We start from the raw sequence: 13,446 nt of genomic DNA on the forward strand, positions 1-13,446 counted from the left end.
TCTAAGAACTGTAGCTTTTGTTTACAGGTTGAAAATAAGCAGTTACTTTTTCATGGCACTGTATATATACACAATTGAATGAGCATTTCTTGGCATGGGCTTTCTTGGCCAATTGGTGGCATCTGAGGGGAGGAGGGCCGAATGGGGATCACCTCTGCCACTGAATCGGTCATTCCTACCTGTAGTTGAGGTGCTTGAATTAGTGTTGAAATAATACAGGAAGGTGTAATCTGTAACTGTAAAACTTCAAGCTGGAGGAAGCATGTGCTAGCCTACAGCCGTGCAAGCGGCAAAGGAATTGTATCTATCCACATTGGGACAGTGGTGTAAAGATATTAAAAGCCCAAAAGTTTGTAATGTCACTGTGATACTGTATTAAATATGTGCCAAATCCAGCTGATAGGACGTGGTAGTTAATGCAGCTTGCAGACTTGCAGCACTCATTGATCATCATACACATTTGATGCAGTGAATTCCTGCTACTCCTATAGTTTGTTGAAAGTAACAGTCCGTCAGGTTAATATTTATTCTTTTACTTATCTGTAAGGTGGTTAAACAGTAAAAAATACTGCTTCAGAACAGAGATCTAATAAAAACCAACAGCTCTTTTTTATAGTATATGCTATTTATAAAATACATCAGTAAAAGATATAATTTTGCTAATACCTACCCACTGGAGTTATTACATTAGTATTATGAGTGAGAAGTCTTGTCTTAACAGACTCAGTAAAATAACTTGAGTTTTTATGTTTGTATTTACACAAGTTAGACACTCCTTGGTTTGAAAGCAATGCATCATGGGGTGTTTTACAAGCAATAAGTGGTTATCAGAGTAAAGTGTGACCTGTGCTTATGTACTATAGGTTTAATATAACTCTAAGCGGTAAATGTATATATTTATGCATTTATGTGACCCGTGGATTTGCATTTGGCCACTGTCGCGACCCAAATGATAAGGTTGAACAAATGCGCTATATATGGTAATATAACTGTACACTCATGACATTAATCAGCTGTAAATTTATTAATATTGCATGATACACTAGGCCTTCAACAAAAAAAAACATATATCGATAAATAAAATGGAATGGTAAAAAAGGGAAACCAATTTTAAAAGTACTGATATTGATATATGGAAATATATTCAACACTACTAAAATATAAATTGTAGTGGATTGTTTATATGAGGCCAAGTAATAAATAAATAAATAAATAATAAATATACAAAATAAATACTATAAAATGCAAAATATCAGTATGTTCAGTTTTGTGATAGGAGATGGTATTTAGAAAACTGCAGGAACTGCCTTTTCACCACAGCATTGGCAACAAGCTAGTAGAAGTGTCGATTTGCATTTATCTGTCCACTTTATCTGTCCAGCAAGCTAAATGGCCGGTTAAAGGATTTATTTCACAGAAACAAATGTTATATTAGTATTTATGGTATTCTGATATTAATAAGCACTCATTCTGTATCTTTTGCCCAGTTCACAAAGATGTTGGTAAAGCAAACTCAACCTTTTTTTTTTTTTTACAGACACTAAAAACTCGGCTGGCATCATTTTTAGGCTGCAAAAGAAAAAACAAACATTTATGCGAGTGCCCCGTCAAACAAGATTACATTTGTATGGTGAAAAAAAAATAACACAAAGGACACTTTGGATACTGAAATACATTCTACAATGATATTGATGGGCAAATGGTTACACAAGTGTGGAGTCCAGATGATATATTGGTGCTATACTTTCCCCACAATGCATTACCATAAAGCCAATGGGTGTGTTAAATTACTGACATTCAGCCATTTATTCAGTCAGTTCAACCAGCAAACAATGTGTTACGAGTTGTTTTTAAGCTATCATGTCTAATTTTGTACAAATCAAAATTTGTTAACATTTCTTTTTTGTTATTAGCTGAGAAAACAACCATCTATAAAATAGTTATAACTCTATTGTTCCAATGCTTAAGAGAAGTTTTGCATGATGCTGATTACAGTTTGCTGGCTGAACATCAGGAATTTTTGGCCCAATGTTATAAAGCCGTTTCCTTTAGATCTTCATGCTGAAATTAAAGGCACCATTTATACTGTTTTTCTGCCTTTGAAATACTGTGACCATATACACATACATGGCACTTTGTCATAATGCAAACACGTTTATATACATTTAATTTATAAAAGACTTTGTTGCAACTATATAACTAAAATAAAAGTTATTGTTTTTTTACTCATTTCCCTCAAATACTTAATTTATAGAAAATAAAGGTTTAGTTGTGTCTCTCTTTTAGTATGTTTTTTTCTATTGTCTCTTCCTTTTTATACAGCAATTGGATCTTGGTTGGCCATGACACTGGTTAGTCTGGTCTGCAGGTCATCTTGTGGGGAGATGTGCAGTGCAGTGTTAGTCCTGCTGCTGTCTGCCAGCTCCAACCCCAGCACAGCCATTCCCAAAGCCCCAGGGTTCTGTAGGAGGAAAGGTTTGTCCTCAGCCATGCGCTCCTCCTCCGTCTCGCTCTCAGAGCTGCTGCTCTCAGAGCTGCCTTCACTCGATGCTTTCTGCTCCTCTTGGGTATTCTTATCTTCAGGTTTTGTTCTTTTGAATATGTGCATAGCTGTGGGGCTTTGAGGGGCAGAATTGGGCATGGAACAGTCACCCTCCTGGATAGTAAGCTGCTCATCCTCCGGGGTGTGTTGCAGGCTGGTTGGAGGGCTTATTTCCTCCAGGCCGTGGTTGCAGTGAGCCGAGTTGCGAAGTTGCCGAGCTCTGCTTGGCTCAGATTTTTCACGGAGCGGCGGGGGCGTGAAGTACAGCAGGGGCCGTTCGTCCCCACCTGATGGACTCGTCGCCATGGAAGGAACAGAGGTTGCCAGGCTGGGGAGAGCTGTTGACATCTCAGAAGGAGGAGAGGAGGGCGTTGCAGGGGAGAGCAGCTTCACAGGCGAGGGGTGTGTCGGTGCTGAAACATACCTTACAAAGGAAAAAAACTGATTTATATATTTAGGCTTTAAGACAAAAATGTATGTATTAATAAATAATCGATTTGAAACTTAAGACCACAGACCATATACATTTAACTCCAGAAAGACATTCAGATTTTATAAATATTCAACTTGTACTTGTAACTGCCTTCATTTGCATATTGGAAAATGGCAGGGTGTGGGAGTCACAGAAAAAAAAACATAATAACCAACAAATTAATAGTTCGATTAATGATCCGCATTTTATTCAAGATCTGAAACCATGGAGGTTTCAGCAAATAAGCGGAAATCTGAATTTGACATCCCCAATGCACATGCACCAGTATGAAGGTCTCAAATTTTGCACATCTGCTATGAGATGTATACCCTCTTAGTAAATGTGCACATTGTGGAACCACCGGTCTAATAGCAAACTGTATGCATGTAGTATATTAGACGCTGCACATATGCTTATTTTGCATTTGCAGTTTGTCTAATGCCTCAATATTTTTGGAAGGAATTACAATAAAATGGCAAAATGCTGCACTGGTGACTAATTCTTAGTAAGTGTTTATGTTAGCAGCTGTTGGATAACTGTACCTCTCACTGTATGGTGATTCTTTGTAGGAGTCTGTGGTTTCTTTTGAGTTTTTCACGTAGGCACTGACTTCTCGGGCTCCGCCAGTAGCATTTAAACGTCCGCGGTGACTTGGAGTGCCATTTCGGCTGTTCTGGCCAGATAACGCACCCAAGACTGGACGGCTGTCAGACACTACACTATTACTCCAACTATAACATAACATACAACATAACATTCAGAACTGGCAAATACGTGCAACTTAAACAAACATAGATTGACAGGATGCAGGTTCAATATAATTCTGTAAGTCTGCAGTTGTCAGAGACAAACACAGCTAGATTTAACTTTAATGCTGCCGTTTATATTAGTGCCAATTACTCGGATCAGTTACAACATCTTGATGTAAAACAAATCCCAACAATTCATGCATTCATTTACTCCTTATTGCAATGATGAAAGCAATTTGATTTGCTTTCATGGATATATAAAGCCATATTTGGAAAGACCACCCCTTCCTCACAACTTGGAATATACAATATAAAAGCTGTGCTATAGCTGTGTAATTCTGTCAGTTCTGTCAAAGCTGGACTGTATTACAAAGGAATATGACTGTACCATTGGCTGGAGGTATGAGTGGCTGCAGTGCACGTCGTGTTCTGGCATGTGGTAAATGAGGTTTCTCTTTCCTTCTCGATCACATGCTCAGAAGGGACAGGATTTTTTGATGCATACTGTTAAAATGAAAAACAACAAAAAATGAACAGCAGCAAACACATGGGCCAAGAATGTGACATGTACTGTATATTTGTGTTCATACAATAAGCCCATGCAATAACTTCAAAAAACAGGACATTTTACAATCATTAGTCATTCTTTATGCTAACACACATTTTTGCATTTTTGTTGCATTTTAAAAATGCAAAAAAATAAATGTAAATAAAATATACTGCTCAAAAAAGCACTTAAATCTTCCATGTATTATGATTAGATGTGTCTGATTTAAGTTGAAATCTTTACCGATATAAATTGTGTTAAAATCAAAATGTCATAACAATGGTCAACCAAACCAAAATCATTAACCCATCAAGACCTGGATTTAAAATTACACCAAAAATCAAGGTGATAACTGAAATCACAGGCTGATCTAATTTGCGTTTATTTCATTATGGCTACTCATAATGTGACTCCGTAGTGTCTATGGCTCCCCCAAGCTTGTATGCACTCTCGACAACGTCTGGACATGAAACTGATAAGATGGTGGATGGTGTCCTGGGGGATATCCTCTCAGACCGTCGGGGCGTCAGTGAGCAGTGAGCGCCTAAACAGTCTGCAGCACTAGTTGGGGGTGTTAGATGCACCGATACATAACGTCCCTGAGGGTCTCAATTGGATTCAGGTCTGGGTAACGTGAGGGCCAGTCAGTGGCATCCATGCCTTTGTTATCCAGGAACTGCCATATGAAGCTGAAACCCAGGGCCCACTGCACCAGCATAACGTCTGACAACAGTATTTATATATATAAGAAATTTAGTTGGAGAACAATAATAGACGAAGGCTGTTCTCACAGGCATCATACATGCATTAATTAATGTATAGTAACCATAGGCAAAATATACAGACAAGGCTATAGGTAAAAAAAAAACCTCATTAAAAATTGTAATAAAAGACACTACAAATGTTTACACACTATTAAAATAAAATGTAAACACTTCTGTAGCCCATTAAGAAATACTTTATAGGGGCAGATATTAATAGGTACTGAGTTCCTTTTGTAAATGTTGGTTTGTAAATGAGTCCCTTGTTGGGAAAATGTTGCACTTTTTTCTTGTACTGTGTATAAACACTGCATTATTATTGTCTAAAGTGTAGGTATTTCCTAATTCCAAACTTTCACAACAGACCTTAAATATCGAGCTTTAGTTTTAATATTATTTTAAGCATTATGCTATTAGGCCCTATCTCCTGTTAATTAGCATTCAGACCCTGCTAATTGCAGAGACTCACATTAACAAGCTGCAGGGTTTGCGGTGGTGTGTGGTGCTTTTGCAGGTGCTGTGGACCATTTCCTATGTCAGCCATTGCATTGTGGTTTCGTATACTCTGTCTCAAGCGATCATGCAGCTTTTGCCTCTGCTTCCTGCTCAAAAAAACAAACAGCTGTTTAATGCCATGTTCATTCTTTCAAATCTTCTTGACAAAAAAACAACATTGGAAAATCAATCACAGGGATAAAGAGTTAGAACAATTACTTGGTTTTGCAGTAGGCCACCACACACATGATTCCAACAACTAGAAGAGCAATGCAGATGCCTGTTATTGTTAATACACGCTTCTGATACAGCTCCTCAGCTTCTGGAAAAGAAAATGGAGAATGTTTAACAACTCCACAATGTTTTATTAACACAAGGTTCTTTATACACTTTAGTATTTGTGTGAGGAAATGTAGGAAATATAATTGCACACACTTTAACAAAATGTATGTTTTGTATGTATAATACAATGCCAAAATAAAAGAAGTCCTTCTGATTTCCTCTATTTTTGAATATTTGTTTCATGAAATTGTTTAAGTAAACACTATGAAAGAAAACATAAGGAAAGACAAAATACAGTTTTAAATACTTTTCTAGATAAAAATAGTTATGCAAACTGTATCACTGATTAAAAAACTAACGGCCTCTCTTAATCTAATAACTGGTTGTGCCACCTTTAGCAGCAACTGCAACTAAATGCTTCTGATAATTAAAGACCAGCTTTGTAAGTTGCAGATTCCAGAATTAATATATGTAAGCAAAGCCTGCAGGTCATTGGATGTTTATCTGGATTCTTTTGTGGCTGCTTGAGTGGTGAATTCACTGATTCACTGTTCTTTTATTTTCTTTGTTTGGAGATGATATCTGTTACTGTGGTTCAGTGGAATCCCAGAGTTTTAAAAAACAGAATTTTAACACCTCCTAGACTAAAATATTTTAATTACTTACAGAACTTCTACTGACTGACAATGTTCTGCTCGTCTGTTGATAAATGTTAGCCTACTTTACATTTATGGAAAGCTTATACATCGATTTTTAGAATCAGCGGTGCTGGCAGTAGTCAAGCCTGAGTGTGTCTCATCTAATTATACCTCTTTAATCAATTAAATATGGTTACTGGCTAATTAGGTAACTAAGGGAAATTTTTTTTTAAAAAGACAGTTGGGCGACTTTTTTCTTCTATAAAGAAATGATCATTTAAAAAATTGTATTTTGTGTTTACTCAGGTTGTCTTTCTCTCACTCATTTTTTAAAGATCTAAAACAATTAGGTGACAAATATGCAAACATAAAAGAAATCAGTAAAGGACAAATACATTATTGCACTGTATGCTACCAATTTTTGTAGTGAGATTTAAAAATAGAAATGCAGTCTGTTTGGTGTGTATAGATCACAGGATTTAGTTTTGACAAAGTTCCAAAAGTATGTGGGCACCTGTAATAAGTAGTTTGTTAATGGTGATACTGGCTATATTGAACTGTTTAATGACATGGCAAAGCATCTTAAAACACATTAGCATGTCAGACATTTGACAAACTAAGACTCTAAAAGTGGTATTAAGCACACTTACTTTATATATCTCGAGCAGTTGAAACAGTGCTTATTTGCTAAATACAAAAAAGCAATTTGGGGATTTAGTTTGCTAGATGGCAGGAAAATAATAGAGCTGGCTAAACAGTATCTACTGTAAAGGTTAAGGTGGAATTGAAGCTGTTTATAGCTGTTTTTGATAGTAAAGCCATCTGGACAAAGGTCTACAAAAATGGTTGCCTTGTTTGGTGTAAAATAACACCATATTAATGCCCAAGGTTTTAGAATAAGATGTTAAACAAGAACGTATGAATGCCCACATACTTTTAGCTATATTGTGATTTAAATTACACTACAGCAAATATGATCTAATTCCCTAAAATCATACATATTAATATATTAATTAGGACATTAAGGGATTTTTATAAAAGCCCTTCAGTCTGTGAAATACTTCTGAGCATATGCAAACCAGAAGGGCAGTGATGAAATTGATTTCGTTTGCAAATGCTGCAGCATTGCACATACCCAAGGTTTAACAAATTTAGGATTAAAGAGCAGCAACACTTGGTCCCAGGGCCCTTAGTGCTCTGTTAAAATGATTTGATTTATAAATTACAAAATAATTCCCTTTTTGGGATGCAGTTTTCTTTTGTTTGATTCATATATACAGTATATATATATATATATATATATATTTATTTATTTATTTCTGTGAACAAATGCTGCTGCCAGATTCAGTATGACCTTGTTAACAATTATGTATTTTTGTTAAATGGTAGTAAATGACTTCTTAAACAGGCACATGACACAACTGCCACTACTACGTACATATAGAAAAAAAGTAAATAAGTTGTGTAAGGAATAGGGAGCAAATGAAGAGGGAAATGAAAACAATGTTAGAACAAATTGAAGCTGCAGGATGAGTTGGATTTATAGGTAAAAAGAAAGAGAAAAGTAAAGCACAAGGTGTTTAAGCATTTCTTGTGCAGCATGCAAAGGGCTGAGGATGCAGAGAAATGGAGCAAAGCAAAAAAAACAAAACAAAACAAAAAACGAAGGGATCTGCGCATACAGCATAACCACTTCACACTTCATCTTATACTAGTGTGTGTGTGTGCGCGTGTGTAGTAAATGGAATATGGCAGAAGTATACATTAATAATTGAGGACATCCTTCACTGCCAGCTTCTTGCGCTGATGCACCCAGCAAAGCCGTTTACAGCAGTGATGCAGCAAAAAAAACCATTTAGACTATTTTTTTTTCAGAAATTAGGATAAAAAGTCCTCTTTTTAGCTTCTGTACTAGATACAATCAAACAGTGTAAAACAAAATCACTTTATCTGTTATGGCTGTATGATCCCTTCAATAGCAAAAGGAAACTGGCTAGTGGAAAAAAGGCTCAAGCTAGTAGTCCTACAAGTCTGCAAACTAGGAGAAAGTAACAATTCATACCCATAAATTCAATCCCATGATGTTCTGCCGAGGCAGAAAAGATGACAAAAAGAAAGTAAGTACAGTTGGTTGGAGATCTGGGTGATAATGTAATGATCACTTGGCTAAGCAAATATTAAACACGACTGCAAAGCACTAAACAGCAATTACCATTACACCTGTTTATATTAACCTTCGCAAGACATTTAAAAGGCACATATAAAAGATTACGGTTTCATGGCTTCTGTAACTAACATTTGTTAGTTACGATGATGATACATTAGCATGCACATGCAAACATCACTGTGCTTGCATCGTGAAACAGATTGACCCTATTCCTGGAAATAGGAGCAAAACCTGCGCTTTTCTGGCTAGCAACACCACTGCTGTTTTAGATCGACATGCAGTTAGGGACATGCAACTTTTCCTGAACTGCAGAACGTCATCCATGAATGATTTCACACTGAAATTAAAACCAAAAGCTGCTACTGCCAACAGACATTCTAGTCAAACAGATATCCAGTAGAATTATTAAGGATTACCTGATTAATAACCGGCAAAGAAATAATTGTTTTATTAATGCTATTAGTTATTATAGGTCATTTAAATTAAATAAATAAATAAAAACAACACAAGGCCAAAACTGTGGCAGAAAGAAGTATTTACTCCTGCTGGTCTGACAAACGATAGATGGGCATGTTTAAGTGGTAATAAATTAGTTTCCTATGTAAGAATACTACTAATAATATTTTATGACTTCACTAAATCCAGCACTGCATATGAAGTCAATAAAAAGTGTGGCTCATGTTCATGGCAGCTGCACAGTGTTTTTTTCTTGTGCCTAGTGACTTACATCTTATTAAAGTACATTTACCCCAAAGGCAAGACGATGGTGTGACATTCAAATGCTTCAAGGGAATACAGCGCTAAGCTAAGCGTAGCTAGGCTGCAGCTAGCTAACTGCTGCATCAGCACTGCAGCAGAGCTGCATGTACCGGCTGTCTGCACAAACAGTACACTCAGCTTCCGTGGCACCCATCAAATTTCCAGAGCGAGAAATTCTGGCTAGACTAAAAGAGAGGAACAATTGATACCAGCCCAAATGATTCATTAATGTGAGTACTGAGCTTAATAAGAAAAACCTTTGCTGCATTGCTGCTCATGGTCCAACACACCCCCAGTCCCTTACCATCAGATAGTGTCTGTGTTCCTTTAACTAACAGCTTTATTAAGTGCAAAAAGCCAGAACAGACTGATTCCTGCAGAAATACTGGGGATGGGGGAGATTAAAACTAGTCCAGTCTGTCACACTGACACAGACCGGCATTTCAAAGTATACCTTGAATGGGTCTGTTCTCATTGATCTCAGGTAGGTGCATTATCTGCAAAGACTTGCTCAAAAATTAGACTTTACTTTAAATGAAAAAAGTCAGGCTATGTTTTAAGTCAACATACATTGACACTGACTTTCTAATTAAAATCATAAGGCTTTTGTAGCCTTTGAACAAAGGTATGTGGTAAATGATTAACATTGAATTTCAACATATTTCTTCCTGTAGTTCAAAAGCCAAGTTAAGGCTTTATCAAAACCCCCATATTAGATGAGGTGTGAGGGCAGAATTTGAGATGTTTGTGGTTTTGCTCTGTTATTGAGATTAGCTATTTTTACTTATACATTTAAGTTACATATTTGTGTGTTATTATTTTTCACATTTAAAAATCAACATGAACTTACGCAGCAATTATGTTGGGCAGCTTAATTAGACAAAATGTTTTTGATCCTGAAATAAAACATATTTAAGACTAATGTAGGTGCCGGAATGCAACCAAAATGTTGCTTGTATGCACAGTAGGCTTACTGTTGTAAACTATTGTAATTGAGCATGTTTTAAGATGCTCAATTAAGAGGGTAAGACATAAGACCAAACCACAAAACCTTGGTTGTACCAAACGTGTCTGTATCAGATTCGTATATACTTCTTATTAAACTCTTACTGAAGGTAAGTGTGTTAAAATGCTTATTTCTTTGAAAAAACAACAATACTGATTGGCAATTTGTCAATTGCTACAAAATTTGGCTTATTAGTCTCACGAGTCATATTATCCTTTTTCTGATTCATGCATTATATTTGTTCATACTAACAAGAATTCTAAAGCAAACACATCTTGTACAGGCTTTTACTGGATGGTGTTAAAAGTAATTAAACTAAAAGTGAATCTATAATCTATAATAACTGAGCATGTTCTTTTTTAGACCACGTGTTTGTCTTGCGAATACCTGTTAATACCTGTGAAGCTTCTTTTTGTGATGAAACCTCTTCTTCCATGACATAATTTACTTAAAAGCTGTTTGATTTTGGACACGCTGTAAATTATCTGAAATTTCTTGTCCAATATGATGAACTATTTTGTCCACCCACTACTTGAGGTTAATATTCCAACATAACAAGACTAGGTTAAAATGCTAAACATGCAAGGAGTAGGTATGGTAAAAGCCATACAAAAAAAGCAAAGTCCCAAAACAGCACATGAGTCTCCCTAATCTCCTACTTAGAACACAAAATGAAGCAACAGGAAAAAAGCGTTGACTGAGCATGCTTCAATCCAAGCGCAGACAGGGAAAGGAAATAGACGTACTGTAGAAGCTGGCCATTACGTAGTTTTGGCAGCGATCACCAGTAAACTCATTTGGGCACCTGAGAGGGAAACAAAAGAGTCGTAGAGAGAAGAAAAAAGAGAGAGGAAGTGAGTTGATACCCAAAAGCTCTCCCCGTGCCCACGTGCATTTCTGGTGTTCCTGCAAATCGTGTCACAAACATTGCCCATGTTTGTTAAACCACACGCCTCCCAAGTACTGACCGAATCACAGTTCCAAAGTAACAGCTTGATCAGATAGAATTCATTTTAGGAGATAACCTCTCCAAACATCACACAAATGAATGAGGATTAAACAATTCAGAATGCAGCATCGCCATGCGAATACAATTGTGCATTAGCAACTGGTCCTAATGTCCTCTGATGAAGTAGGCAGTAGTGGTTTGTGGCTTCAAAAGCACTGCGCCACACACGTTTCCACATCTGTCCACATCTAATGGAGGCACAGATGGACAATCTGACAGGCTTTGTGTTATGGAGACTGTGATTAGGGATATGGTGGGGAGGGGAGAAAAAGCATAAAACACCAGCTTTGCAGCATGCGCTTGGGGAAAATCAGCGACTTCACATACGTTCGTGTTTTGTGACTCTCACAGGGACTTTGGTTTGACAGCGGTTCCCTGTGAATCCTTGAGGGCACCTGAGAAAGGGGTGGATAAAGTTGATGAGCACATCACAGAAATTGACACTTAACACTGAACATCATAAATAAACACAACACAACAAACTGAAAAAAAAAATAAAACAGAAAATGGCAATGGATGAACTGAAAAGGGATGTCTTTCACTTGTCCAATAGTTCAAAGTATCAAATATGATATCACAATGCTTTACTTAGTCTGGGTTGTTATTTTATTTTTAGCTTTTTGGCAATACTTTCCAAAATGCCAGTTCCATTTTTGCATTTATAAAAAGTCATTAAATCATAAAATTAATATGAAGACTGGCATGAAGTTGCTAATAGACACTAAAAGTCAAGTTTGATGCCAGGACTAGTACTGCTCTGCAGGCCATCTGCTCTCTGATGACAGAGATGTGGCTTTCTGATAAAGTAAACCTAGCGGTGTGACTTGAACAGTCTTCTAGCCATTCCAGCTGTGCTTCTTAACAGCTGGGACAGCTGTATCTTGGCATGGACAGAGAAAGGCTATATGCTAAAAGTCCTGAACTGATTCATCAGATAGCAGGGAACTACATAAGATCTCATAAATCTTTTCTTTTAATATATATAAATCGATGGCTGCAATGACAAAATAGCCTCCATAATAGGGCACTGTTTTGTACAGATCCTCTGTTTTGGGGTTCATCTTCCAACATGTCTGTTTCCCACTACTAAGATCTTAGCACTCTTTGATCCCTTGAGATCCCTTGATCTTCGATACTTCCGTGCAGTACAGACATACAGGCAGGAAGAAAAAAAGAAAAAGAAAATGACCGACAGACAGGCATGCTTTTCTTCTCATCAGCTTTGTCCTGCAATGCTTATAGAAGAAAAATACATATACAGCAGTGATTTTCTGCTTAGTCACTGAAGTATTTAAGCTCAGTCTTTCAGTGACTGCTAAAGATCCTTCTTTTATATTGGATGGCCCTGAGCCAAAGTGTTTCATTGGCAATGTTAGGCTCCCAGCACAGCATTTCAGAGATACAGCGCAAGGCTGCAAGTCATCCAAGCTTAATGAGACTAATGGAGTCACAGTTCACTAAACCAGCAGAACACCCTGATCCTGCAGAAGACGAGGCATCTTCCTCACATCAGCATATGGCTAAACACATTGATTATGTTTAAAACTACTTAAATTGTTCAATAAATTAAAGATCCACATTTTTAATATGCTTCACATCTTTATCTATAGCAATAGCTAACATTGAAAGTTACAGAGATGTGAAGACATCTGTAAGAGAAATGTTACATGTCACGGCATGACAGTTTAATAAAACAGATTATTCTAATGAATAAATAAGGTTTGTTGGTGGTGGAATGTTTGGGAGAGTGATGTTATTTCTCTCACCCAGAACCCCCCCCCCCCCACCCCCCCTCCCAACAGAGTGACTTTTTATGGTTTCTCTATCCATACAGATAGGAGGAGCTCTTTACTAATATGGCATATTGCTGAGTCATAATTACAAAAAATCCTGACAATTATAAGTTTAGTGGTGTGAAGAGTTAATAAATTATATTTAACTGTATGACCTGACCTCTTCATTCCTCTTTATGGATCATCATTACATACAGTGGGTGGTTTCTCAGTGCACCCACTAAGC

The 13,446-nt window shown here is 36.9% G+C and overlaps 1 protein-coding gene across 1 annotated transcript in view; it reads right to left on the reverse strand.

The window, feature by feature from the left end:
* Window positions 1–603: 603 nt before the first annotated feature.
* Window positions 604–13,446, reverse strand: part of nrg1 (neuregulin 1) — a 28,405-nt gene continuing 15,562 nt past the window's right edge. The window contains exons 3-9 of the mRNA XM_063013699.1: window positions 11,165–11,223; window positions 8,549–8,572; window positions 5,786–5,888; window positions 5,541–5,673; window positions 4,152–4,267; window positions 3,557–3,745; window positions 604–2,966 (exon numbers count right to left, since the gene is read on the reverse strand). Of these exons, the coding sequence (XP_062869769.1) occupies window positions 2,315–2,966; window positions 3,557–3,745; window positions 4,152–4,267; window positions 5,541–5,673; window positions 5,786–5,888; window positions 8,549–8,572; window positions 11,165–11,223 (1,276 nt within the window). The 3' untranslated portion in view covers window positions 604–2,314. The remainder of the gene's footprint in view (window positions 2,967–3,556; window positions 3,746–4,151; window positions 4,268–5,540; window positions 5,674–5,785; window positions 5,889–8,548; window positions 8,573–11,164; window positions 11,224–13,446) is intronic.

Source organism: Trichomycterus rosablanca, chromosome 18 (assembly GCF_030014385.1).
Source record: "Trichomycterus rosablanca isolate fTriRos1 chromosome 18, fTriRos1.hap1, whole genome shotgun sequence".
NCBI lineage: Eukaryota > Metazoa > Chordata > Actinopteri > Siluriformes > Trichomycteridae > Trichomycterus > Trichomycterus rosablanca.